The 643-nt window shown below is 46.2% G+C and overlaps 1 protein-coding gene across 1 annotated transcript in view; it reads left to right on the plus strand.

The window, feature by feature from the left end:
* The window catches only part of LOC119585486 (segmentation protein even-skipped-like), a gene marked incomplete in the record, with an annotated part of 2,081 nt that extends 1,551 nt beyond the window's left edge, over window positions 1–530 (plus strand). The window contains 1 exon segment of the mRNA XM_037934132.1: window positions 1–530. Coding sequence (XP_037790060.1) covers window positions 1–107 — 107 coding nt within the window.
* Window positions 531–643: the final 113 nt, after the last annotated feature.

The raw sequence follows: 643 nt of genomic DNA on the forward strand, positions 1-643 counted from the left end.
GTGACAAGGTCGACGTCGACGTTTCCTCCTCCGGCCGCACCAGCCCGCCTCTGCCGCGCGCCCCCAAGGCTCTGTTCCAGCCGTACCGCGACGACCTCGTCTCATGAACGCTCTGACGTGTCCTCTCCCTCTCTGGGGCTCCTCTCCCTCCCTTTCTGTGGCTCCTCTCTTTCCCTCTCTGGGGCTCCTCTCCCTCCCTTTCTGTGGCTCCTCTCTTTCCCTCTCTGTGGCTCCTCTCCTTTCCTCTCTGCTGCTTCACTCTTTCCCTCTCTGTGGCTTCCCCTTTCCCCCTTTGCCTATCTAGCCTTTTCTCTGTACCCACTCCATCTCCCTGTTTCGTCACTTTTTTTTCTTTGCACTCTATTTTTCGTTCCTTTTCTTTTCTTCTTAGTTTCCTCTTCTTCTTTTGTTTCTTCTTTGGCTTCTAGTCACTTTGGCCAATGTATTGTGCTGATGAAGCAAGTGTAAATATTATATGATATATGGATACCCTTTTAATTATTTCAATAAAATATTTGTAATGCTGTAAACATGCCGTGTTGCATTTTCCTTCTTTAAAAGTGAAAATGGGGAAATAAATAAAAAGATACACCAAGAAATATTTGTACACAGATTCAGATGCAGATACTTGCAAGTATGTTTA

Source organism: Penaeus monodon, chromosome 19, assembly GCF_015228065.2.
Source record: "Penaeus monodon isolate SGIC_2016 chromosome 19, NSTDA_Pmon_1, whole genome shotgun sequence".
Classification (NCBI taxonomy): domain Eukaryota; kingdom Metazoa; phylum Arthropoda; class Malacostraca; order Decapoda; family Penaeidae; genus Penaeus; species Penaeus monodon.